The sequence below is a fragment of the Trachinotus anak genome, unplaced genomic scaffold (genome assembly GCF_046630095.1).
Source record: "Trachinotus anak isolate AG129_WGS33_773 ecotype Australia unplaced genomic scaffold, CSIRO_AGI_Tana_v1 ptg000012l, whole genome shotgun sequence".
In the NCBI taxonomy this organism is placed as follows: domain Eukaryota; kingdom Metazoa; phylum Chordata; class Actinopteri; order Carangiformes; family Carangidae; genus Trachinotus; species Trachinotus anak.
Window position 1 is genome coordinate 25,729,147 of NW_027273863.1, and position 23,686 is coordinate 25,752,832.

Here is a 23,686-nt window from a genome sequence, read left to right on the forward strand (position 1 = left end):
GTCTTGCAGAATAAATCCTGCAGTCCTGCTGTACAAAGGCCGATGTCGCTCTGCCTTTTTGTCTTCACATACAGTCTACAGACCGTGGCGGCAGAGGCCATCGAGTCCCTCCCTGACACCCCTAGGTCAGGAGGGTAATAGAACCAACTGCACCTTAAATGACCTTTGTCTACTTGAGTTTACACAACTCAGCTGTGCCTCCATAAAGCCCATAAAGCCTGTGATTAAGCCCATAAAGCCAAAGTCCAGCATGTAGAGGCTGAGTGAATGTGGTCTGGACTCTGTGGAGGAGAGTCATGGTTTCAGAGACACTGTAGAAGGACAGAATACCTGCTCTGTGATCCAGGTACACTCCTACTCTGGAGGACTGAGGACCTGAGACTGGAGTTTTGATATTGTTGAACCAAAATTCATAAATGCAACAAGTTCTCCACATTGAATGAAAACATATTTAGTTTGTAAGTGCTTTTTAGGATTAAACATAGAGATTTTTCTGATCTGATGCCACCACCAGCAGGATGATATTTTTTGTCTTTGACTTTCAAAACCATCAGAAACCACTGTTGAAAAACCAATCATCTTTGTGATGTCACAGTGTTGTGGTTCATTTTTGATCAGACTCAGGTACCAAAAGACTTTGTCAGGTCAACATAAGATCAAGGTTTGGGTTAACCCTTTGACACCTGAGCCTCAAAATGGCCGCCCGGAGTCCTTTGCTTATTTTGACCATAAAAAGGTCAGAAAATGTCCTGTGAGTAAGTGCTTTTGTCCATGTCTCCAGAATACTTGGAACTTTCAATATCTGGCAGTTATTTTCAATTTACTGTATGGTCTAACACTGCAATAAGAGTTTAACTGAAACATTGAATAAAAGTAATACTCCTCTATAAAATATTTTTTGTGTATTTAATATCCAGCTTCATACTAAAGAGCAGACTCTTAGCCACATGTGATTTTTCAAACCAATGCAAACCAAAGGTGATCTGTGTGCAGTGCAGTAACACAACAGCAATGAGCTTTTAGCAACAAACATGGAGACAAAATAAACTGATGAAGTAAAATACAGATTTGAACCAACTGCAATTTAAATGACCTTTGTCTATTTGAGTTTACACAACTCAGTTGTGTCTCCAATACAGTAAAGATAAAGTCCAGCATATAGAGGCTGAGTGAATGTGGTCTGGACTCTGTGGAGGAGAGTCATGGTTTCAGAGACACTGTAGAAGGACAGAATACCTGCTCTGTGATCCAGGTACACTCCTACTCTGGAGGACTGAGGACCTGAGACTGGAGTTTTGATATTGTTGAACCAAAATTCATAACTGTCTTCATCACAATCTAATGCCCAAGATTTGTCATTGTATCCAAATCCACATTCATCCCCCCTCCCTGCTCTGCTGATATTCTTGTATGCAACCGCTACAGAAACTCCTTCTCCTCTCCACTCCACCTCCCAGTAACAACGTCCAGTCAGACTCTCTCTACTCAGGACCTGCCACCAGTCAGTGAATCTGTCTGGATGACTAGAATAAGACTGTTGTTGACTTTTAAATGTTACTTTTCTGTTTCCCTCAGATAATAACAGACGTGTGTTTGCTGTGTTTGGATCCAGTGTGATTTCCTGTGAATATTTTAAGAATCCAGCTCTGGTCTTGGGCTCTGGTTGTGACTCTGACAGTAAAACATCCACTCCAGTCACTGTCAGTGAGATGTTTGTCCATGTCTCTCTCAGAATGTCCTGTAGTTTATCTCTGAGCTCTGACACAGCTGCTGTCACATCCTCAAAGTACCTCAGAGGACGGATATTGATGCTGGATGAGTCTGTAGATTGACTGAGTGGTGACAGTGAGGGGTAGTTGTGTAGAAACTGGGTGTGATCCTCTGTGTGTGAGAGCTGCTTCAGCTCAGCGTCTTTCCTCTTCAGCTCAGTGATCTCCTGCTCCAGCTTCTCCTGAAGCTCTTTGACTCGACTCACTTCAGTTTCCTGCTGGGATCTGATCTGCTGCTTCACATTAGAGCTTCTTTTCTCCATGAGATGGATCAGCTGAGTGAAGATCTTCTCACTGTGCTCCACTGCTTTATCAGCAGAGCCATTGATAGCCTCCACCTCCTGTTGAAGCAGCTTCACATCTTTCTCTCTGTCCTGGATTCTCTGCTGGATGTTTTGTCGACTCAGCTGGAGCTCTCTCTGCCTCTCAGTCCTTTCTGCTGCAGCTGAGACTGTGTCGTGGCCTTTATGTTCATCCACAGAGCAGAGATAACAGATGCACTGCTGATCAGTGCGGCAGAACATCTTCATCACCTCATCATGACGAGAGCAGATGTTCTCCTGGAGCTTCTTGGAGGGCTCCACCAGCTTGTGTTTCTTTAACTGAGGTACATCATAATGAAGCTGAAGGTGTTTCTCACAGTAAGAGGCCAAACAAACCAAACAGGATTTGACAGCTTTCAGTTTCCTCCCAGTGCAGACATCACAGGCCACATCTTCAGGTCCAGCATAGCAGTGATCAGCAGGAGCAGCTTGGAGTCCAGTCTTCTTCAGCTCCTCCACTAAAACTGTTAACATGGTGTTTTTCACCAGGACAGGCCTCGGTGTGAAGGTCTGCTTACACTGAGGGCAGCTGTGGATTTTCCTCCCATACTCTTCATCCCAGATGCTTTTAATACAGTTCATGCAGTAGCTGTGTCCACAGGGAATCGTCACCGGATCCTTCAGTAGATCCAGGCAGATGGGACAAGAAATGTTTTCCCGGTCCAGCTGAACTCCTTTCTGAGCCATTTCTCCTCTCAGTGACAACGACTGTCTGAGTTTCACTGCCTTAACTGTAGATCTGAACAGGAGGGAACAAGCAAATATATGTACAGGGTGGAGACTGGTGTTGTTGAGAGCAGAAGAAGAGGGAGGCTTTTCCACATTCCAGTACAAGAATCTGCGGGTTGGAATTTAAACTATGTTTCTGTTACGGGTCCCGTGGACAGGGACCGCAGTGACAAATATGCTTCCCGAAAAAGCAGGTGATGAGCGGAGTAATGAAGACACAATGCTTCTCTGTTTCCTCCAGAGTGTGTCTGAGTTTGATTTATTTCACAAAAATCAAAGCTATGTAAACACAAAACATCAAACGTCTTCCTTATGCAAGTTCACATCATATACAATAATCTATTCCACAGTCTCAGTGAAACCTATTCTCTTTAACCTGCTTCTGTTTCCATAATCATCACATTTCCTTTTACACATTTATATTCAATAAACAATCTTGGTAATACATAACATGTTTGTCTTCCACAGTAATCTACTGGTAGAAATCACCATTCACAGTGAATCATGATTATCCAGCATATTGGACCAACCATTAAGGACATCTGTTAGCTATACAAATAAACAGAATTGCTTTGAGTGCTTGTGCTACACTAGGCAATTAACTCAGTCACTTTTTACATTTGATCCTTCAGTAGATCCAGACAGATGGAACAGCTGAATTTTTCTCGGTCCAGCTGATTTCCTTGCTGCACCATTTCACCTCCTGAGAGTCTCTGTCAAACAGTTTCACTTTCTCTGAACAGAAACAATCTCTGTGCTCTGGAGGAAAACAGATCTCTGCTCTTGTTCACCTGCTGCAGTGAGTCAGACTCATCTGCTGTTTGTGAGAGACAGGGTGTGTTATCTGTCATTTACAACAAAGAAAGGTAGAAAGTCCAGTGAGTGACTCATCATAGACACATAGTAAAATGCAATAAACCACCATATCATGCATATAAAAGCAAAACATAAAATACAAAGAAAACAGTCTTGGCTTGGCTTGTCACTGAGCACAAAGTCCATACAGTCCATATGAAATCCAAAGTTAGTGTTATTGTTACAGTGTTATTGTTGAAGAGATGTTGGGGGAGAGTTGTCTGTGAACCCTGCAGCACAGCCTTCATAAGCCGAACACACTCACTGTGAAATCTGAATAACTAATACCTATGTATGATTCTCCTCCTGTCTGACAAGGCCTCATATTTGAATCAGTGGTGCCCTCTTGTGGTTCACAGAGAACAGTTTCTCCTTTCACTGTGATCAGAACCTCTCCCAGAGTAGATCATATTTCTGAAGAAACTGAGGAGGGGCAGCTGGCCTCTACATAAGATGACGCTAGACTGCGTTGCTGGCTTGAATTTGTATGAAGAAGAAGCTGAACTGGGATTAAGAAATGGAAAAAAAGTCTGAAGAATGCAAATGTGATGTAAGCAGTAAAAAAAAGTGTAAAATGAGAGTAATTGTTTAAGTGAGTTTAGGTACACAAAGACAGAACGAGTTTCCTTGTGAATAGGCTACACGGTAAATCCCAACTTGCTTACTCGACTTGAGATGGATAAACAGAAATCACTTAATCCCTTAATCAATAATAATTATATCTTGGGAAAATTCTGATTGTCCAGCAGATCACAAATGTATTCAGTTATTATTTAAGTCCGTGTCATGATCTACTGCCTTTGGCTAAGGTCTTGAATGGTCTGATGGCAGTGGGAACAAAGGATTTCCTGAACTGCTCAGTCCTGCAGTGCAGAGAGATGAGACATTGGCTGCTGCTGTAGCTGCTTCTCTGGCCTGCAAGGATGTTGTGGAGAAGGTGGTTGGTATTGTCCAAGATGGCTGCATCTTACAGAGCATGCATCTCTCCACAACAGTCCTCAGTGAGTCCAGACTCCTACCAGGCACAGGGTGAACAGGCACAGAGCCAGAAAAGTCCCCTGTGGAGCCCCAGTGTTGCCGACTTCAGAAGTAAGTTAAGAACAGCGCGCTGAACCTGGCGGCAAGCACAGCACAAATCGAGTCCTTTTTGACAGATGCATCAGCCACCACAAGAGAATACACTACACAGCTGAAGATTAAACCAGTGATTCCCAACCTTTTGTATTGTGGCCACCGTTAAGTTATGACACCACTGTGAACGCCCAGAGAAACCAAATCCTGCAAGGTTGGACGGTGAGTCCAGGTGGGCTGGGCTTGGGGCGTGGCTGAGGGCAGGGACTGCTTTGTTGTGACATCACAAAGTTCCAGAAGTCCTGACGGTTGGTTTTTAGGCTCAGTTTGTGAATACAGGCAGTATTCATTTCTTTGTGGACTGAGGCTTTGATACTTTCACAGTATTAATATAGAACCTAGACCTGCTTTGTAATCTAAAAAAGACATGGACATCTACCTTTATACAATATGGGACCTTTAATTAAAAATAAAAACCCATCAATGCCATTAGCCAACTACTTAACACATAGCAGCTTGAATGCAGAACAGGGTTTGACACTTTGTGACATTCAGATGAAACTTAAACCAAAACTGTCAAAATAGTTGTCGGCTGAGAGCGCTGTCTTATTATTCTTTCTCTGTAAACCTTTTAAGATGTGTTCTTCATGCAAAGATTCACACAAGACAAACAATCTTTTTTGTAGTTGGAAAAAGTCATTTTCTTGTTTTCACTAACTGTGACTTTTTGATATTAAACTCCAAACAGCTTCCCCTCAGGAGAGACCAGTCAAGAACAGTAATATTTTATTTTGTTTACGCCATTTTCTGGCTTTTCTTCTCAACAACAAATGGAGTGCAAGTTATTGAAAAAATGACAAAGAAGTTCCACATACCAGCAACTATAGGGCCCCATACTGTCTTCAGGCATGTCATGAGGTCAGCCTGTAAATTAGAGCTGACAGCTTATGCCCTGAGGGAGATGACAACAAGTCAGACTGGCTCTGCAACCCCAGATCAATCCTCATCATCCGGACACACCAGCTTTTCTCTGCAGGTCCAGGACACTGACACTCACACGGCTTTTGCTTTTCATGTGTTTGGGGCCAACGGCTCAGATGGTGAAATAAACTCTGAGGGAAACCTCAGAATCTGGACCATGTGGATCTTAACCTGGAAGACTAACTCGGATATTAGTGTCATTGTCACAGTGGATTTAAGGTTTTTACTTACCTCTTGGATGAACTGAAGGACGGATGAACAGAAGTAAGACGGTTTTCGTTGCTGAGGGATTTCTGGGAAGTACTCTGGATTACAGGTTACATTGTGGATCAGTTTGGTTTTGGGACATGGTGGACCTGACATGACCAGACCCTTTCCTCCTTTTGGTCTGGAACTGAATACTGTGGTCATGAGAGTGAGATGGACTGCAAGTCTCCTGCCGATGATGATGATGATGATGGTCCTGCTGGACTTAAACAATGGTGCGTTCACTGTCATTCTCGGTAGAGTCTGTTTCAGGTCCCACTCTGTCTGAAGGAGATCAGTTACAATACAAAACCATATGTTATAAAAGGAGCTGGAGGGTATGTGCAGTGTGTATCACATGTACAAAAGATACAAAAAATGGTTTTGCAAATACATGCACTGTCAATTTTTTTTAAAAAGTCAAGTTTAAATGGTTTGATTGTGTATTGTTTTAATAATCTAATTAGTCCAAATTATATTCTTAATGAATATAGAGGAAGTTATCTTTTACATTGTTGGGTGAAAAGATGTGTTTTAATTTATGTTGATAAAAAGATTCCAGACCAACAAAGTGAAAACAACTCGATCTGCATCAGTCCTCCAACCTGAACTACCACACAGGTCGTCGTGCTTCGTCAAGATTAGACGAACTTTGTTGTCATAGTTACAGTAATAACATCATAAACTGCTGCTTTCACAAGGGAATCAAACACTGCTCCCCTGTGTCATGTTCCTGTGTTTTGTTGACCCATCCATCCACCCCAACCTCCTCCTGACATGGACTTTAGTGAAAATCGTCCATAGACCAGACCGTCTCATTTTGGTTTAAGCCTTCGTGGTGTACGATGGCTATGAAGGGCCTTACCTGCGTAGGCCACGTCCTCTGAGGGATGTGGCCCCTGAATTGGGACACAGCTAATCTAGTCCTTGTCACAGTCCTTTCTGCCACATCCATCATGTTGACAGACTGTTCACTTGCTGTCTAATATTCCAGAGCCTGACGTGTCGTTGTTACGAGAAAGTCAATGTTATTGGTGTAACAGGTGGTGTATTGGTGTATTGCTCCACCGCTCCCTCAAGTCGCCACCCTGACAATAATAAATTCCTCTGGGACCTTGATTCTGTCCGTCTGCAGATGCTCATTGTAATTTTGTTGTGATTCATTGTGTCCGCAGAGGTCTGGATGCTGCCGGCTCCCAGCTCAGTCTCCATTAAATCTGTCAACATGAGGCACACGCTGTCGTGGCGCCCCCTGCAGGCTTCATGCAACACCTCAATCCTCTACTCTGTCCAGTTCCAGGGGTAAGTCATAACCATGCAAAAACACTGCTAATCTTTTTAGTTTTATTTCCTTCCTTTCTGGTTACCCCTGATTAAGTTCATGGGTACCGTAGTTTTTTTTTTTTTTTTTTTTTTGGTGAAACTATGTATAGATTTACATTTGTTTTTTAGTCATTTCTAAGTGTGTTTCTGAATGTTCATTTGTGATGCACATCAAAGATAATGGTGCTGCTGGAGTGTGTGAGTCACACCGAGTCTAAAAATATCTGAATCATGTCTGTGTTCACATTTGTCTGATGCATGATTCAGATTCTTAACAGTAATTGCAGCAATCAGGTGGCTAAGAGCTACCCTGACTTATCTAATTAACCCTTAATTACCACTGCTGCTGTTGATCAGTCAGTTTAATATATAAAGTACCCATAGTAAAATTTCTGTACGTACATATTAGACATATATACACATATATAGATGTTTATTAAAACAACATACATATAAATATTATATGTTTATATTTTTTTCATATTATGGTCTGTTGTGTCAGACCTTTGCATTCTACTGTGCATAATAACAACATATATTGACATGATTGTCTACAATATAAGCATACATACATAAACAGACATATTTGTATGGGATAGACATATAACAATCTATAAAATTGTCCAATTTCAAATAGGTTTCATAGTCATTTTTAAGTTTTTTATTATATATGCTCATATATTTCATATATGGAAATTAAACATATTTACATATATACATACATTTGCATATGGGCTAATTAATGGCCTATTTGTTTTGGCTCATTGTATTTGTATTGCAGATGCAGAAGCAACAATATAGCATGAAAAGTTCAGGCTGGTTTGAGAGTGCAGTGGTTTCACAGAGTGAAATATGTGAAACTTGTAGCTGAGACCTGCTGGGTGGAAAGATAATTGTGCACAATTTAATTCTAACCTCATCACACAGACATTAAAGACACACCTGTTGGAATAACTCAGTAATCAAATAATCAGCAGGTGTGTCTGCTCTGATGCAGCAGTGACACATCAACAGTCTGCGCGTTGTTTGGTTTCTGTCTTAAGTCTGTGTCGTGTCAGCTGTTGATCACACAAACAAGTTTTAATTCATTCTCAGGTACATGCCTGTGGCTGCTTAGAAGTCCTCAGAACATTTCCCTGTTTGGAGCAGAGCAGTGTCTGTAAAAGCTGACGTTTTAAAACGTCTCAGCTCCTTCCACAGAAATCATCTTTGTTTTTTAAACCTTTTTCCTCGATGTACAGTTACGTTGAAGTCACCAGGTTATACTGTATATTCATCAGTGTATCTTTGTGCATTATTTTATAGGAGAGACTGGGGATGGGTGTAACACAGGTCAGCTGTAACACTTTCAGTTCCTCCAATCAGGAGCAAGTTAAGAATCACCTGATTCACTCTGTACAGGCTCAACTTAGTCCTTAGTCCACATGTGAGGAAGTAGCAGCCTGTGGCAGACACTGACAAGAACAAACTCATTTTGAGCTGAGAAAGTTTTTTTATTTTTTTTAACTTAATTTATTTTTGTGACAACACGGTCTGCTTTGTGGTTAAACTCTTCAAACTTAAATCATGTTTATTGTGTGTTTGTGTAAATATCTTTCGTGCTAGCTGTCAATGCTAATGTTTTAGCTGTTAGCTGTAATGTAAGCTAGTTCATGACTTGGTTAGTTGTGATCACAATGCACACACACACACACACACACACACACACACACACACACACACACACACACACACACACACACCAATTATGTAAAAAAAACTCATGTAAGTGTTGAATAAAAAGCTTTCATGTCAAGTTTTTGTCATAATCCTTATATCATGATGTTACAGCTGAGCCAGACTATGAGGTGAATTATAATATTTCGCTCCTTGCGTTTGAAACGAACCCTGCATTTCCTGTTTGTGTTGCAGAGATAACTCCTCCACCATTTAATAGCAGACACACGTTACTAGTTTGTGTCACGTTTTGAACACACTGACTTCAAAAAGCTTCAAGATACAGACAGAAATGTCAAAAATGGCTGACAAAATGAGGCTCCCTCCCCCTTACAACCAATAGATGATTTGCAGCGACATCTCAGTAGGAAACCTCCCTGAAAGGGCCCCATGTCATTTCCTGGATGAACATCTCAGAAGCAGTGTTGCCAAATATTTTCAGTAAACCTGCACATACATGTACATTTTTTAAAATCTTAGAATAGAAGATAAAGATAATAAAAGAAACTCATTATTGAATTAAAGTAAACTAACAGTAATTATCTGACCTTATCATGTGGGTTATTCACAATGTGACAACATCAACATTAATAGTTATTTATTTAGGTTTTTATTGTTCTCTGGATCTATATTTTGAAAATTACAAGGTTTTGTATGTTCTTCATATTTAAATTTTAAAATTCTACTAATGTTTATATTTTGCACATTTTTCATCATTTTATTTATTACATAATAGTGATGAATGCTGGTTGGAGGTGGCCCCCCCGCCATTATTTCACCACTGTACAGGAAATGAGCAGTGTGAAAGTTCTTGTCCTTTGCTTTCCATCTAACTTCAGTTTGGGTTCTGCAGCCTTTAAAACCCACATTTTCTTTTCTGATGTGAGCAAATGGTTTTGAATCAGTGTCACATGAGCAACCATAACCAGAGGAGCCCTCATCATAAACATCTCTCAGCTCTGTGTATCTGGGATGTTGTGTCCCCTCAGGGAGTTTGAGCTGACGGTCCAGAGCGGCAGCTGGGTGGACGCTCACGACTGCCAGCGGATTGGCCACACGCACTGCGACCTGACCTCTGACCTGGGCTCCGACTCGGACTACAACCTTCACGTCAGAGCGCAGTGCGGGTCGGAGCTCTCGGCCTGGACCGAGCTCAGCCGACCCTTCAACCGCAGAGACAGTAAGACAGGAACACTGGTACTGATTTCACTTCTTCACACATGAAATGAAACATGAGATAAATGCAACACTGTGAGGAGCCGTTACAGAAGAAAGACAGACGTTATGAATGGATTCACTGTGGGGAAACAGCGACACCTGCAGGCTCCAGCTGGTGCTGCCTCTGTATGCATGGACAAAACCAGAGTCCAGTTATTGTGATTATTTTAACTTACCCATAAACAGCACTTCCCCGCCCTTTATACTTATCCTGTATATTTATATTTATTTATTTGTATCTATGAAGTAGCTCTCTATCCTCCTCATAGATTCTTAACATAGCCTATATGGTTTTTTTATTCTAATGTGTTACTGCAAGCAACTGGAATTTTGAATTTCCGTCTAGGATCATTACAGTTTCTATCTATCTATCTATTTATCTATCTATCTATCTATCTATCTATCTATCTATCTATCTATCTATCTATCTATCTATCTATCTATCTATCTGTCTGTCTGTCTGTCTGTCTGTCTGTCTGTCTATATAAACCTGATCCACAGGTGATGCATGAAAAATGTAATTTGAGGATCTCTCTGCTTTTACAGATCAACTCTTAGGAAATAAACTAAATAAATAAATAAATTTCTCCCCATCGCTGGGAGATCGTGATATTTAACATTATAAAAAAACCTTGATGTGCAGAGGGGCAATTAAAATATAACTGACAAAAATAGCTTGTTGTTGTTGTTGTGGGGTCACATCACCCTCTGCCGTGCCCGTCTTGATGCAGTCTGGGTTCAGGAGAGCCAGGGATCAAGAGCAACGTTTAAAGAGTCCAAAGTAGATTCATACGCCACAAAACCTTTTCGCTGGCCCTGGGTAAACAAAAAGTGGCTCACTTGACTCACACTAAAGGCAAAAACAGATTCTGGTAGTCTGTTTTTAACAATGCTCGCTGAGTCCTCCTGTGTTTGGATTTTGTACAAATGAAGGAATGAATAAGTGAGAGTGTGAATCTTGTGTGCAGCGGTGCTGACAGTGCCGGAGATGAATGTGTCCACGGTGGGTGACGCCCTTCAGGTGTCGTTTGACAACCTTCCTCACACCGCCATCGTCAGTGTGGTGGTGTGGAAGAGAGGCCAGGAGCTGCAGGTCAGAGTTCACGTTTCCTTCTGTCTTCCTTTCTTGTTTCCTGTCCAGTCCTACTATTGTCATTGCCTTTCTTTCATTTTTCCTCTTTTCTCCATTCTTTTCTCTTTCCTGCTTTCTCTCCTTCCTTTCCTTCATCCTCAATGCTCCATCTTTCCTTCATCTGTCTTCCCTGCTTCTCTTTCCTACATCCTCGTTCTGTTCCTCCCTTCTGTCTTTTCTCATATTTTATTGTCTCATTTAAAACAAACAGAGACTTGTTATGACAGTATTATATTATAGTCTCTCTCTCTCTCTCTCTCTCTCTCTCTCTTCAGGCTGCTGTCTACACGATGCCAGCTGAGCAGAAAGTGCTGCATGTGGCCGACCTGCAGGATGGAGCCATGTACTGCGTCAGAGCTCAGACCATCCTGCAACCACACCTCCAGAGCGGCAGCACCGACCCCCACTGTGTGTCCGTCACAGGTGTACATGCAAACTCTTCTCTCTTCGTTCGCTCTGCTTCTTTGCTTGGGACGACCTCAGTGGACACAGTATGTGTCCTCACTTCAGTAAAATGTCCTCACCCCGAGAACACCCTCACATTTCCTACTTTACTAAAATATTCTAATGTCTAAAAATATTTCCAATTCCTTCAAATATCCTCAGTGTTTCAAAAATGTTGCTACTTTCCAAAATGTTATTTAATAAAATTATCTAATATGGGGAGATTTTTATTCACATTACAAAAACATCTGTATTTGTAATACATCGTATTATTTATTTCTCCCTGTTCCCATTTCCAAAAATATTCTCACGTTCCAAAGTGTCCTTACTTTCACCAAGTATCTTTGTAAAAGTTTCCCCATGTTCCATCTTTTTCCTCCAAAACTTTCCTAAAATTTCTTAACTTTCAAACTTTCTTCTTTTTTTTCTTTCTTTGTTCTTTTTCCTGCAATGTCCCAACTCTCAAAAATTCTCTAATTTTACAAAAATACCTTTCCAAAAAACTCAGATTTTACTTTCCTGAAAATCAAAAAGTGTCACTTTACAAAAAGCCCCTCAAAAATACCTGACCCTCAAAAAATGTGTTCACAAAATTATTCTCACTTTTCACTTTACTGCGACTTCCCAAGCTCTTAAAAAAACCTCAGTCAGCTGTCGTACACACGTCTGTCAGATGCAGATTATTATCAGAATCTGTCACTAACTGAACAAACTCACAGATCACGATACCATCAATATGTGTGATTTTGTTACATCAAGATCCAATTAACAAAAATGTTGAAAATGCTCCAATGTTAAGAAGTGATACAAAATGCCTGGACACAACCCACCAGAATATAATGGGTTCTTCCATAGCCCCCACCCCCACCACCCCATCATGTTTGGTCCAAATTGGTTGAGTATTTTTTGCATAATCCTGCTGACAAACAAACAAATAGACAAACAGACACAAGTGAAAACATAAAAAAAAATTCAAAAAACACCCCAAAAACTAGTAAATGGAGAATCAGCTCTTCCCTCAGCGCTGGTGGGGTTAACGGGTCTAGATCCCAATGTGATGTCATTGAGAGACAATGGCCAAAAATGATGGATACCGTCAGAAGATAATTATCACACCTCTCATCTCCGCACAGCTGTCAAATCCAAATGATCTGCTTTGTAAAAACTATAGCAGCCATAACATCCCAACAGTGTGTGAACAGAGAGATGGGTGTTTCACTGTGGGCAGGTCCAGACGCTGTGTGGAAGAAGCCGACCACTGCGGCTGTGACTGTCATCATCATGGCGGCTCTCCTGTTTGCTGTGTTCTGGTCCGTCGTACACTGTCGTCATGACGCCTGCCAAACATATTTCCATAAAGAGCCACTGCCTCGCTCACTGGTCAGTTCCATCGCTTACAAATACACGAAGACACACAAAAATACTCCATCAGGAAATCTTGTTGCCTTCCTATTATTATTATTATTAAAATGTTCTGTGGATATAAAACACCTCAGGGGCAACAAAAGCAAAAGCTGCTTAGTTTGTTTAATTGGTTGTTAATTGTGGACGTTTTTTTTTATTTGTCAGCCTTGTGATTTATTGTTTCTGTGACCTCTCTGTGAAAAACATTCATATGTGGAAATAAGGCACATACAGGCACAAAGATAGATTTAATCAGACTAAATCACAATATGCTGTTGTGAGTGTATTTCTGAATATTGTGTGTATAGTGTTCTATCAATGCGTACTGAAACTTTAACTTCTGAATGTGAAAACTAAAGAAAACTAAGGAAACTTTTTTGCTGTTTCTTCATCTTTTCTCAGCAGCAACCTGACATCAACATTGAAATCCAGATGGGTCGTCAGGAGGAGGAGCGTTGTGAGCGGATCCACATGATGCAGAGCGTCGACTCCGAATCCGCCGGATTCACGTCACATCTGGAAAACGACAGAAGTGAACTTCCACTCGCTGCGGATTTTGTGGAGTAAATGTTTCTCCTGTGTCTCAGGGAGGAGTATTGATTATGTGCTGCTTTCAAGTCCTGTGGGAAAAACTGCAGCAAAAGAAGAAACAAGAGGAAACAGCATGACAGCACAGAGACACAACTGATCTGCTTCGGAAGAGGCCACAGGCAGCACTTTGCTGGTCCAGCTGGGACCTGGACCTGCAGACCAGGGTTTGTGGCCTAAGGGAGATGAAGCATGAGGCCCTGTGACTTTTAGTTCAGTGATAAAATATCAAAAAATGACATACGTTTACTTTAAAGTTACGAGACCCAACTGTGGAATTATTGTCCATCAGGAGTGAAGGAGGAAGCCAGGTGGTGGTCGGAGGAGGGAAACAACAAAACACTGGACTTTTGTTTCCATCTCGGCTTCTTTTAAAACGGCCATGATTACCCCATAACCTTAACCACATGGTTTAAGATAATTAATGTAACTGTGACATTATTTAAAACCAAACAATGATGTTTCCCTCATTTTAAACAAGTTGTTGTTGTGCTTAGACATAATCAAAGATGGCGTCAGATCATAAAACAGTTTTGCTTTTGCAGCAGTTGTTTGAATTTGTTATTTGTGCTGATGTTAGTGTATCAAGTATAACTGGATGTTTCTGAGTTTTGTTTATGCTGCTATCATGTTGTAGTGTTACATGTTTTTACTTGTGTTGGTGGTTTTATAGTGGCTGTAATGTTGTATGTTTTTATTTTACATGAATCCTGACAGAGTGAAACAAATGTCATCACTATCTTATAGTTGGGTGCTTTGTATTTTATAAATATGAGTAATTACCTCTTATCTCATGAAGAAAAACAACTTTTTTTGTTCATGCTCACAAATATGACACAGGCAAAAAAAACGTCAAGCTATTTCATCTTTTGCTGATAAAGATCAACTTTGCCATTAGTTGTCATCATCATCTTACTTGTTACAATGTGGAACATTGTGTTTAGCATAAAGCTGCATTAACTGTAACTTAATCATATTTAAAGACTAGTCAAGTATTTGAGCATGAAACAACTGAGAAATAAAAAATGATGAAATGAAATCAAACACAAGTTAATGGGAACACAAGTTTGAGTATGAGTATGAAGAATATGGAAAAATAAGTATGAAATAAAGTATGAAAATCTGACAGAAGAGTAAATGTTTTTAAGCTGCAGTTACGTTTTTAAATTGTATTGTGTTGGTTGTGTCTTTTCTTTTTTTTTTTTTTTTAAAATACATTTAGCATCTGTACATGTACCGTCCCTGACTCCTCACCAGGGAGGACAGTTCGGTCCTGGGATGTCGATCGGGATTTCATTGGCTGGTCCGACACCAGCTGAGGCCACTGCATCTGAACACATCGCTCACTGTGACTTCTTCAGCCTTTGACGCTGCCTGTTGCTGCCATCCATCCTCTTCTCTGACACAGTACTTTACAGAGGAGGAGGTGATGGTCTCTGCTCCAAATCTGGGTGGAGAAATCTTCAGTGTCACACTGTTGTGGTTGATGTCACTTCCTGTCACAGTTTCAGGCTTTGAAGGAGGTTCAAAGTTCTCATTGACAGAAAAGGTAGATGCTTGAACCTTTCTGTGTCTCATTTGTCAAACCCACTGTCAGGAACTTTATGTTCTTGTTCTCCTTGTTGGCCTCTGCAAAGTCACTGAAGAGCTTAGCCTTTTTCCTCATTTCATCTGCTACAAGTTTTGATGCAAACCACTGTTCCTTATATTTTCCAATCCAATTTAAGGCTTGATGAGATTGCTGTTAGTTTAGCTTGATCCCTCTCCCACATATGTTCTTTTAGTTCCTTATCCAGCCTTTGGGGTGTTGACATTTCTAACCATACATTTCTTTAATGGTGCATTATGGTCCACAATTCCCATTAGTATTTAACTGAAAGTGTGTAATGCTACCTCTGGATTTTTTTCTAAGAATACTTTTGACCATTTCCTCATATTTTACCTGATTGAAATTCAGAAATTTCCATATTACTGTTGAACCAGACTTAGGAACTTTTGTTTTGCGAACTACAGTGATAAGATCATGGTCAGTACAGCACAGATATCGAATAAGAGCAAAACTCTGGTGCTTGTTTCTAAAGATATGACCTATACAAGTAGCTATTTGAGCTACTTTAAATATACTCTAGTCGGTTTGTTAATAACCTGTGTTAGTCCACAAACTGCAGATATGTTCATTAGTTTGATTTTCACCCACAAATATATTTCATAACTAGTACTACTTGCGTGATCCAACATGTCACAAATTTTGTCTCAACACCAGCTATTTGCACCTGGTGGTCTATAACAACATCCTGTTGATATTGGCTTCAGATGTTTCAAACAGACTTAGGTCCTGTCTAATTTTAACAGGTATTTGACTTTGAATATAGCAGGCAACCCCTCCTCCATGTGCATTCCTATCTTTTCTAAATTATTAATAAAGTATTATAACCATCTGTCATCAGTGATGTATCCTCAAATGTGGAATCTAAATGAGTTTCTGATACTGCCAATATATGTTCATTATTTAATAATAATATCTCAGCTACTGCAGTTAATTTATTCCTGATACTACATATCTTTATATGGGCAATTTTAAGACCCTTTTAAGGCAATTTGTGAGACATTTAACAAAGATTTATGCTTTTTTTTTCATTTTGATAAACTCAAAATCAGAGCAACAGTTGATAGTCTACTACAGTCCACATCTACAGTGCATCCAGAAAGTATTCACAGCGCTTCACTTTTTCCACATTTTTTACAGCCTTATTCCAAAATGGATTAAATTCATTTTATACCTCAGCATTCTACACACAATAACCCATAATGACAAAGTGAAAAACGTTTGCTTGAAATTTTTGCAAATATATTAACAATAAAAAAACTAAAAACATCACATGTACATAAGTATTCACAGCCTTTGCCATGACACTCAAAATTGAGCTCAGGTGCATCCTGTTTCTACTGATCATCCTTCAGATGTTTCTACAACTTGATTGGAGTCCACCTGTGGTTAATTCAGTTGACTGGACATGATTTGGAAAGGCACACACCTGTCGATATAAGGTCCCATAGTTGACTGTGCACGTCAGAGCACAAACCAAGCCGTGAAGTTCAAGGAATTGTCTGTAGACCTCCGAGACAGGATTGTATCAAGGCACAGATCTGGGGAAGGGTACAGAAAAATTCCTGCAGCACTGAAGGTCCCAATGAGCACAGTGGCCTCCATCATCTGTAAATGGAAGAAGTTTGGAACCACCAGGACTCTTCCCAGAGCTGGCCGCCAGGGCAATCTGAGCGATCGGGGCAGGAGGGCTTTAGTCAGGGAGGTGACCAAGAACCTGGTGGTCACTCTGACAGTGCTCCAGCGTTGCTCTGTGGAGAGAGGAGAACCTTCCAGAAAGACAACCATTTCTGCAGCACTCCACCAATCAGGCCTGTATGATAGAGTGGCCAGATGGAAGCCACTCCTCAGTAAAAGGCACATGACAGCCTGGAGTTTGCCAAAAGGCACCTGAAGGGCTCTCAGACCATGAGAAACTAAATTCTCTGGTCTGATGAAACAAAGATTGAACTCTTTGGCCTGAATGCCAAGCGTCATGTCTGGAGGAAACCAGGCACCGCTCATCACCTGGCCAATACCATCCCTACAGTGAAGCACGGTGGTGGCAGCATCATGCTGTGGGGATGTTTTTCAGCAGCAGGATGTGGGAGACTAGTCAGGGTTGAGGGAAAGATGAATGCAGCAATGTACAGAGACGTCCTTGATGATAACCTGCTCCAGAGCCCTCTGGACCTCAGACTGGGGCGAGGGTTCATCTTCCAACAGGACAACGACCCTAAGCACACAGCCAAGATAACAAAGGAGTGGCTTCAGGACAACTCTGTGAATGTCCTTGAGTGGCCCAGCCAGAGCCCAGACTTGAACCCGATTGAACATCTCTGGAGAGATCTGAAAATGGCTGTGCACCAACGCTCCCCATCCAACCTGATGGAGCTTGAGAGGTTCTGCAAAGAAGAGTGGGAGAAACTGCCCAAAAATAGGTGTGCCAAGCTTGTAGCATCATACTCAAAAAGGCTTGAGGCTGTAATTGCTGCCAAAGGTGCTTCAGCAAAGTACTGAGCAAAGGCCGTGAATACTTATGTACATGTTATATTTTTGTTTTTTATTTTTAATAAATTTGCAAAGGTTTCAAGCAAACTTCTTTCACTTTGTCATTATTGGGTGTTGTGTGTAGAATTTTGAGGTAAAAAATGAATTTAATCCATTTTGGAATAAGGCTGTAACATAACAAAATGTGGAAAAAGTGAAGCGCTGTGAATACTTTCTGGATGCACTGTACATTTAAACATTTACACATACATACACTCAAATACACAGATACACATACAGTTTATTGTATTGTATTGTCTTGATTGCAATCATAAGTGAGCTCAACTCCCTTTCACTCACAAATTTTGTCTTATTTAATTTATAAAACTAAAGATATTCTTAATTAAATAGTCTAATGCTGCATTCACTGTATTCTTTAACTTGTAATTGAACTGATTTGGACAAAAATTAGACAGAATTAAACATCATCCCTCTCAGGTGGCCTATCAACATTGTAAAATAACCTAACTATTGGCTAACACATATATTTGCTGCAGCATTTTCATTAACACCACAGTATAATGTTTCCAATTTTGAATATTTATGTATCGCACCTTAACGTTAACTTATCAATTAGGCTACTAAACATTTCGTTTTGGTTTTAATTTACATCTTTCTTTTGATTTACCATACTTTCTTAAACACATTATAAAGCCTATTACATACATGATCATTGAACTGATTTTGACTTTCCGGAGGCATCCTTCTTTTCAATTTAATCTATCCATATCATCAACACTCATCTCTGTCAACTTCACTGTCTGAGGTGTTGAGTACTGTTCAGTTCATTTTCATTTTATGATTTGATTTACACTGAAAAACTCAAAATATAACATTCTGCCGCTGCATTTACTTTTAATAGTTAAAATACATTTTACTGATATTATGTATTTATCTCTGCTAAAGTGAAACCATCATTACAAAACTTATTATTCTTACAGTGGGTTGCTGCAACATTTACTATAAAAAAACCACAGTAAATTTGTCTGCAGCTCTGTTTATCTGCCACAAATCTTTAAATGTAAGATTCACTTTTCTGCTCATTAAATCTGTTGGTCCAGTGTTTTTACAGAACTGGATCAGTTCTCAGCTAAAACCAGATTTCTCTCCAAATCCATCTGAACCTCCTCCTGTCTCTAGTCTGATAAATATATCTGTTTGTGTTACGACTCTTTGTCTCCTCCAAACATCAGCAAACAACAGCAAAGAGGTCGACACTTGCATCCAAAGGGATGAGTTATCTACACACTGATTTATCCTGTGAACTGTTGTTCTCTGTGTGTGGTGAGTAAGCCTGTAGAGCTCCAGCTTTATTTGTCTTGTTCTGAACTTTCTGTCGTACAAAGGGTTAAACACACAGTATCAAACTGCTCCCCCTCCTGGACTGAGTCACAGCCTGATAACCCTCCCTCTTCTTCCTGCTCTCTAACACAGCCAGCGCCACTGTTCATGTGTTTCCTTGTTCCCTCCCCTTCAGATCTACAGTCTGAAGATGGAGGGAACCAACATGTGGTGAAGTGAGAGAGCTGACAGGCCCCGTTCACTGCAGAGACACATGTTGTGTAGATCACAGCTCAAACTAGATTCACTTCTGAGGAAGTGAAACTCAGACAGTCGTTGACACTGAGAGATGAAATGGCGCAGAAAGGAGTTCAGCTGGACCGGGAAACCTTCTCTTGTTCCATCTGTCTGGATCTACTGAAGGATCCGGTGACTCTTCCCTGTGGACACAGCTACTGCATGAACTGTATTAAAAGCTTCTGGGATGAAGAGGATGAGAAGAAAATCCACAGCTGCCCTCAGTGTAGGCAGACCTTCACACCGAGGCCTGTCCTGGTGAAAAGCACCATGTTAGCAGTTTTAGTGGAGGAGCTGAAGAAGACTGGACTCCAAGCTGCTCCTGCTGATCACTGCTATGCTGGACCTGAAGATGTGGCCTGTGATGTCTGCACTGGGAGAAAACTGAAAGCTGTCAAATCCTGTTTGCAATGTTTGGCCTCTTACTGTGAGAAACACCTTCAGCCTCATTATGAAGCAGCTCCATTAAAGAAACACAAGCTGGTGGAGCCCTCCAAGAAGCTCCAGGAGAACATCTGCTCTCGTCATGATGAGGTGATGAAGATGTTCTGCCGCACTGATCAGCAGTGTATCTGTTATCTCTGCTCTGTGGATGAACATAAAGGCCACGACACAGTCTCAGCTGCAGTAGAAAGGACTGAGAGGCAGAGAGAGCTCCAGCTGAGTCGACAAAACATCCAGCAGAGAATCCAGGACAGAGAGAAAGATGTGATGCTGCTTCAACAGGAGGTGGAGGCTATCAATGGCTCTGCTGATAAAGCAGTGGAGCACAGTGAGAAGCTCTTCACTCAGCTGATCCGTCTCATGGAGAAAAGAAGCTCTGATGTGAAGCAGCAGATCAGATCCCAGCAGGAAACTGAAGTGAGTCGAGTCAAAGAGCTTCAGGAGAAGCTGGAGCAGGAGATCACTCAGCTGAAGAGGAAAGACGCTGAGCTGAAGCAGCTCTCACTTACAGAGGATCACACCCAGTTTCTACACAACTACCCCTCACTGTCACCACTCAGTCAATCTACAGACTCATCCAGCATCAATATCCGTCCTCTGAGGTACTTTGAGGATGTGACAGCAGCTGTGTCAGAGCTCAGAGATAAACTACAGGACATTCTGAGAGAGACATGGACAAACATCTCACTGACAGTGACTGAAGTGGATGTTTTGCTGCCACAACCAGAGCCCAAGACCAGAGCTGGATTCTTAAAATATTCACAGGAAATCACACTGGATCCAAACACAGCACACACATGGCTGTTATTATCTGAGGGAAACAGAAAAGTAAAATTTATGAGTCAACCACAGTCTTATTCTAGTCATCCAGACAGATTCACTAACTGGGATCAGGTCCTGAGTAGAGAGAGTCTGACTGGACGTTGTTACTGGGAGGTCGAGTGGAGAGGAGGAGGAGTTAATGTAGCAGTCGCATACAAGAATATCAGCAGAGCAGGGGACTCATATGAATGTGGATTTGGATACAATGAAAAATCTTTGGCATTGAATTGTTACACAAAAAGTGATGAATATCTATTTTACCACTCCAAAATCAACACTCCAGTCTCAGGTCCTCAGTCCTCCAGAGTAGGAGTGTACCTGGATCACAGAGCAGGTATTCTGTCCTTCTACAGTGTCTCTGAAACCATGACTCTCCTCCACAGAGTCCAGACCACATTCACTCAGCCTCTACATGCTGGACTTGGGTTTTATGGGTGTGATGGAGACACAGCTGAGTTTTGTAAACTCAAATAGACAGAATTGAGTTAAAATGTGTCTTTTAGTTCCTCAGTTTATTTTGTGTCTTTGTGTTTGTTGCTGAGAGTCACTGTCATCACTTTGACCTCTTCTCATTTCTGGTTGTGTTGATGTTTGAGTTTGTTCAGGTGGAGCTGGAGCCATGGAGGATATCACTGCTCATCATCATGTTTGTTTGACCTAAACTCACATTTGTCCACATGAAAACACAAACTTGTCTGTGCTCTAAATGTTTGTTGGATATTTGTGTTGATGTATTTTTGTGTTGTTGTTTCTCTTCCACTGCATGGGCCTTAACAGAGAAATCAGCAGACCTTCCTTTATCACTGATGTTTTGTTCTCACTGTGTAAAGACACAAATCTATAATTACATTTACATTGATGTGTTTGTCAGAACAAATGTTGTTGTTGTTCAAATCAACTTACAAATAAGGTCTATGAGGTTTTATCAAAGTGTCTTTATCATGATAATAATCAATGAGGAGACGATTGATTCTTTTCTTTTCCGTCTGAGATTCAGGTGAAACAAACTGATTGTGTTGATGAAGTCAATCTGTTCATGAAATCACTGAACAAGAGTCATTGAACAGACTTTACTGATTCAATGTGGGAACAAACTGAAGCTTCACATCATCAATAAAGTTGATTTTCCTCAATAATCAATCAAATGTTTTCTTGTGTCTTCATTCCAGGATCTGATTCAAAGCTGATGGAGAAAATGTGAAACTAATATGAGGCAAAGCAGCAAAAACTAAAGTGTTACAGTGTTGATGTTCAGGGCAGAGGAACATTTGTCAGTCAGTCTCTGTCCTTTCAGCTTCCTTCACTAAAACACATTTGTCACAGAGAAATGAGCAGAGTTTTCTTCTTCAAACCAACATCTGGTTTGAGCTCAGTCAGTACAGAGAGTTTGTTACACAGACTCAAACACCTGGAGAAACAGTGAGAAATCATTTGCTCAAGTTTCACTGTGAACAAGTTCAGTCCAGTCATGACACACAGGACACAAAACATGTGTGGATGTGGACTTGAGGAGGTTTCATGTGTTTTGATGCTGATTTTCATGGAGGTGAAACTTGTTGGTTCAGTGTTTAGCTCCGTCTCCTCACAGCCACACGTTTGAATCCAGACCTGATTAAAACCGGTTGTGACCGGTTCTGTTCCAGGTTTAATCTCTCCACACACAAAACAACCTGCTGCTCTCCAGAGTTTTTGTCCTTTACTCTGACTCTTACTTTTGTACTTTTACCTCAGTAAAATGCCAATTTCACAACTTTTACTTGCATCAGAGTTTTTCTACTCTGTGGTATCAGTTCTTTGACTTTAATAAAAGACCTGATTTAAAAAAATGTGATTGACTTTTTAAAATTATTACTTTCAAAGATAGAATTTGTTTTATGGGTGATTTTCGCAATTACACTATAATTACACTTTAATTACACTACAGTTAAATGAAGACTGCTTCTGTTGTCTGGAATGAAACAAAATAATGAGTTTAAACATAATTTAAACTAATTATCTAATTATCAGTGTTGTATGGAAAAACTGAAAGGTGTATTTCTTTTAACATTATTTCTTGCGTTGGTCCAGCTGTATTTTTTATTCTACAGAGAGGCATATAGCTTCCACTAAAGGAAGAATAAAACCCTTTTGGTCCAACAAAAGTTCTGCCGTGATGTTCTACAGAGTGAATTGCTGTGAAAGCAGAATAAAGTAAACTGTGTGCCAGCCTCGATACTCTATTGTGAGTATTTTTTGACTGGACTGCAACAGCAGGGCAGCCTCGTCTCCATTACAGCAATTAACTATTTTGATTACATGTGTCATTATTACTAAAGGAGGCAGAGGAATAACTAAACATAAGACACACTGAGCAGAGAGAGAGAGAGAGAGAGAGAGAGAGAGAGAGAGAGAGAGAGAGAGAGAGAGAGAGAGAGAGGTCATTGGTAACGAGGCTTCACAATAAAATAAAATACAGCTGTGACCAGTTCTACATGTCAGACAGGGGGATTTAGACATGAAAACCTGCCTGTTATAAAAGTCTGTTATGAGTCAATAAAGGCTAATTAGACCCCAGACAGGAGCTGAGCTCTGTGGGAGAGACAAAAGAATAAAGATATTCTGTCTCCTAACTTTCTCTCTGAGTGATCATTTTACAGTAAATCCAGCTGAAATCTCAGCTCAATCTTTGCCTTCAATTTATGTGTTTGGTGGTTTAGTCAGACAACATTGCAGTTATAAAATCAGGATTTGACCATAGGTGGTCCAGCCACATACTAGGTTCTGAACAGTACTCTAAGTGGGCTGGTATGCAGTACTGGAACTTCTTTATATTGCTCTTTAGCGTACTGTTTCTTGTGCCGGTACTTTTTTATGCTCTGTCCATTCCAAGTTCTGGGCGATTCATATTGACCCTATATAAACTGCATTA

At 40.6% G+C, this 23,686-nt stretch overlaps 3 protein-coding genes across 4 annotated transcripts; 2 read left to right on the forward strand and 1 right to left on the reverse strand.

Moving 5' to 3' along the window:
• Window positions 1-446: 446 nt before the first annotated feature.
• On the reverse strand, window positions 447-2,920 carry LOC139629672 (tripartite motif-containing protein 16-like). The gene has a single exon (XM_071492446.1). The coding sequence runs from the start codon at window positions 2,777-2,779 to the stop codon at window positions 1,100-1,102; it is 1,680 nt and encodes a 559-aa protein (XP_071348547.1). The 5' UTR covers window positions 2,780-2,920; the 3' UTR covers window positions 447-1,099.
• A 2,882-nt stretch (window positions 2,921-5,802) lies between these two features.
• Window positions 5,803-14,923, forward strand: crfb16 (cytokine receptor family member B16). Of its 2 annotated transcripts, none has more exons than XM_071491512.1 (7): window positions 5,803-6,210; window positions 7,150-7,276; window positions 10,003-10,193; window positions 11,200-11,324; window positions 11,639-11,786; window positions 13,036-13,187; window positions 13,614-14,923. In XM_071491512.1, the coding sequence occupies exons 1-7, from the start codon at window positions 6,090-6,092 to the stop codon at window positions 13,776-13,778; spliced, it is 1,029 nt and encodes a 342-aa protein (XP_071347613.1). In that variant the 5' UTR covers window positions 5,803-6,089; the 3' UTR covers window positions 13,779-14,923. The 2 variants fall into 2 exon arrangements, with proteins under 2 accessions (XP_071347613.1, XP_071347612.1); XM_071491511.1 differs by having other exon boundaries at window positions 5,961-6,210; window positions 13,617-13,924.
• Window positions 14,924-19,366: 4,443 nt separating this feature from the next.
• Window positions 19,367-21,923, forward strand: LOC139629497 (tripartite motif-containing protein 16-like). Its single transcript, XM_071492146.1, has one exon. It carries the CDS (start codon window positions 19,570-19,572, stop codon window positions 21,250-21,252), a length of 1,683 nt encoding a protein of 560 aa, XP_071348247.1. The 5' UTR covers window positions 19,367-19,569; the 3' UTR covers window positions 21,253-21,923.
• Window positions 21,924-23,686: the final 1,763 nt, after the last annotated feature.